The 3,356-nt window shown below is 33.7% G+C and overlaps 1 protein-coding gene across 1 annotated transcript; it reads right to left on the bottom strand.

Annotated features, from left to right (window-relative positions):
* Nucleotides 1-741: 741 nt before the first annotated feature.
* On the bottom strand, nucleotides 742-3,062 carry LOC130806500 (uncharacterized). Its single transcript, XM_057671612.1, has 6 exons — nucleotides 2,818-3,062; nucleotides 2,497-2,721; nucleotides 2,297-2,392; nucleotides 2,104-2,220; nucleotides 1,656-2,008; nucleotides 742-1,044 (listed from the first exon to the last, which is right to left on the bottom strand). Exons 1-5 carry the CDS (start codon nucleotides 3,031-3,033, stop codon nucleotides 1,676-1,678), a joined length of 987 nt encoding a protein of 328 aa, XP_057527595.1. The 5' UTR covers nucleotides 3,034-3,062; the 3' UTR covers nucleotides 742-1,044; nucleotides 1,656-1,675.
* Between the last annotated feature and the right edge of the window lie 294 nt (nucleotides 3,063-3,356).

Genomic DNA, 3,356 nt, shown 5'->3' with positions numbered 1-3,356 from the left:
TACATATTATTATTAGGTTCCTCCCCAATAAGCTGGAAATCCAAGAAGCAAGGGACATTTTCAAGGTCCTCAAGTGAAGTAGAATACAGAGCAATGGCCTCTGCAGCAAGTGAAGTTACTTGGCTAGTAAGACTATTAGAAGAACTACAACTCACCTCTTTGAACCCTGTTCTACTGCATTATGACAATATACACTACAAGAAAAGTTATTTTTAGCAACAGAAAAGTCGTTGCTAAAAATCTGATGTCGTTGCTAAAAATGTTTTTTGCAACGAAGTACATTGTTGCGGGTACAGCCGTAGCGAAAGCTTTTAGCAACGACTATGGTTGTTGCAAAAGATATCTGTTTTTTGCAACGAAAACTTTTGTTGCAAAAAAAATGTCGTTGCAATTTCTTCAAACGTTTTTAGCAACAAAAAAGCTCGTTGCCAAATCTCTTGCATTTTTAGCTACAACTATTTTCGTTGCTAAAAATTTGTTTTTCGCAACAATTCAAGTTGTTGCAATACATGATAGTCAATCTTTTGCAACGACTTTACTGTAAGGAAAACAATGAAGTAAAATTTATTATTAATGTTTTTAGCAACAACTATTTCCGTTGCAAAAAACATACACATTTTTTGCAACAATTATAGTCGTTGCTAAAAACATACACAACTATTTATCTTTTGACACATCCTACAATAAACTAGACAATTAAAATAATAAATAATTTAATACCAACTAAACTAATATCACCGATTATCATTATATATTAATTCGTATCCCAAAATATCACACGTCCTAAATATTATCGTGTGTCATTGAATCCCGTAATTGATATACATGTAACGGATTGGATAACCAATTTTCCAACATAATTCTCCAACCATACACAAGTTTTTATGCAAAAAATTACAAGTGATAGGCACTTTTAAAAAGTCCAAAAATATACAAGTGCATAATAGCTTCTTCATAACCCAAAACATCGCGCATCCAAAATGCTTGTAGCTATCACCAACTTCGTCATTGAGTACAAAAAATTTTCAACGAAGATATGTTTCCCTACACCAAATAATTTTGTTAGTTATTAAGAATCAAATGAGCCCCAATATTGAGTATTCACAATCAAACCATACCTACACTTTTTGGAGAGACATAATAAGCAAAGCATTTAGCATGATATTCACTAACAAAAGCATTACGTGTATAGGGAAAGCATTTAGAATTTACCATCAAATTCACAATTGGACTAAAATGCCAACCAGCTAATGCCATTGTAACTAAAACTACAACACAAGCCACCAATACTCCTAATTGGACTAAAATGCGAACCAGCTAATGCCATTGTAACTAAAACCACAACACAAGCCACCAATACTCCTAATTGGACTAAAATGCCAACAAGCTAATGCCATTGTAACTAAAACCACAACACAAGCCACCAATACTCCTAATTGGACTAAAATGTCAACCAGCTAATGCCATTGTAACTAAAACCACAACACAAGCCACCAATAGTCCTAATTGGACTAAAATGCCAACCAGCTAATGCCATTCTAAGTAAAACTACAACACGCCTAATTAGACGCAAAAAATAGGCCAAGTATATGTCTTTTTAGCATGTTGTAAGCCTAAGTATATGTTAAAAAAATGCAAAAGAAAGCATCATTTACCTAATAAGCATTCATGACAATCATTGAACTTCTTTATTCTGTAGCTGTTGTAAGATGCTTTGTTTCATCGATTCAATTGCTTCTTGTTGTTGTGCCTTATATTCTTCAAATTGTCGTTGTTGTAGCAACTGACTTTCCATCAAATCTTTAATTTGTTGTTGTTGCTCTTGAATTTTCTCTTGTTGTTGCTCCACAATCTTACGTTGTTCTATTTGTGCTTTCTCTTTAGAATATGCACGTATCCCTGTCCCTTTTCCACGTACATGCCCTGACTTTTGGCCCAGAACTCTAAGCAAAATTTCATCTTGTGTCATTGAATCCCCAGCTGATGCAACAACATCTTTCAACTTCACCTAATAGTTAAACAAGATATATGTAATTGCATATTATAATAAAAAAATCAAACAAGGGTAACAAAAATATAGTTATAATGGGTTGTTGTACATACATGGATTTCTTTTGACCGCGTATCGAGCCATTCTAGTTTTCCTTGATCATTCTTACGAGTGTGTTGGATAAGCCAAACTTTATCAGCAGTTAGCTTCACATTATCATTCTCTTTTGTCTATTCAAATTATACAACGTTATTGATATTATTTCAGACTACATTCAATAAACATAATAAAATAGGTTTGTCTTACCAATACATCTTCTGATTCAGGAAATGATAAATTTCCAGTTGTATGCTTAGTTCTCTTGTCAGAATTCCGATTTTTAGAGTTCCTCTCACTTATGACCTGCATGATGATTACAAAAGTTGATGCCAATCAAGTTCTTGCTATTATTGGTAATTCCTAAATGGCATCATTGACGAGAAGATAGTACGTAGTTAAAGAAATACCTTAAATTTGTCAGATCCGTAATACTTGATCAGATATTCCCATTGAGGTTGGGGTAAGTCAAGAGGAGGATTCTTTTTGAGCTCCTCGTTAGTTTTTCCGCATCTCGCACTTTTGTAGTAATTGTGCAACCTACACTTGTACAATCTATATAAACGTTGCATGGTCTCCAAGACAAATGCATACATTCGGAAGTAATCGCTAGACTTATCAATTTCAAACTTATCCTGCACAAAGAAGGTAAGATGGTAGGTACAACAAAAACCAGAAAACTATAGTGCTAAATAAGTGATATTAATAAAGAAATTAGTAACTAACATAACCTGTATTTCCTTCAACATACTTTCTCCAGCTGCGTCAAATGCTTCTTTCCAACTTTTCACATTCAAGGGAGCTTTTGTCCTCACAATACGCCCACACTCATTAACCAAGTGACGAGCATTTTCTCCAATTGCTCGGTCAATTTCATCAGGTATTGTGATCTTCAATTTCGATCCTCTCCCTTTAATTTTCATGTCAACCACGTAACTCTTATACATTCCTCTCTTACCTCTTCCTTTGATCTTACTAGTTGCTAAGATAATACAAATGTTCAAAGTTATCAAGTATGCCTACAATAATCAATAATAAATAATCAATAATATTTAAAAAAGTTGCTCCATCTCTGTTAATTACCTGTATTTCTATCTATCTCATCACCATTAACTTGCTCCACCTCATTTCGAGTGATAATTTGCCTTGGTTGTGGATCTAAAGCTTCATTCACTTGCAAGCCCACTTCAATTCTACTAACAAAGTTGCTTCTTTTCTTTCTCTTACCAAGTATGCCTACAATAATGGTCATTAATCAATAATCAATAAT

Source organism: Amaranthus tricolor, chromosome 2, assembly GCF_026212465.1.
Source record: "Amaranthus tricolor cultivar Red isolate AtriRed21 chromosome 2, ASM2621246v1, whole genome shotgun sequence".
Classification (NCBI taxonomy): domain Eukaryota; kingdom Viridiplantae; phylum Streptophyta; class Magnoliopsida; order Caryophyllales; family Amaranthaceae; genus Amaranthus; species Amaranthus tricolor.
Note: the sequence above shows the minus strand (reverse complement) of the source record. Positions and strands in the feature narration are given on the sequence as shown.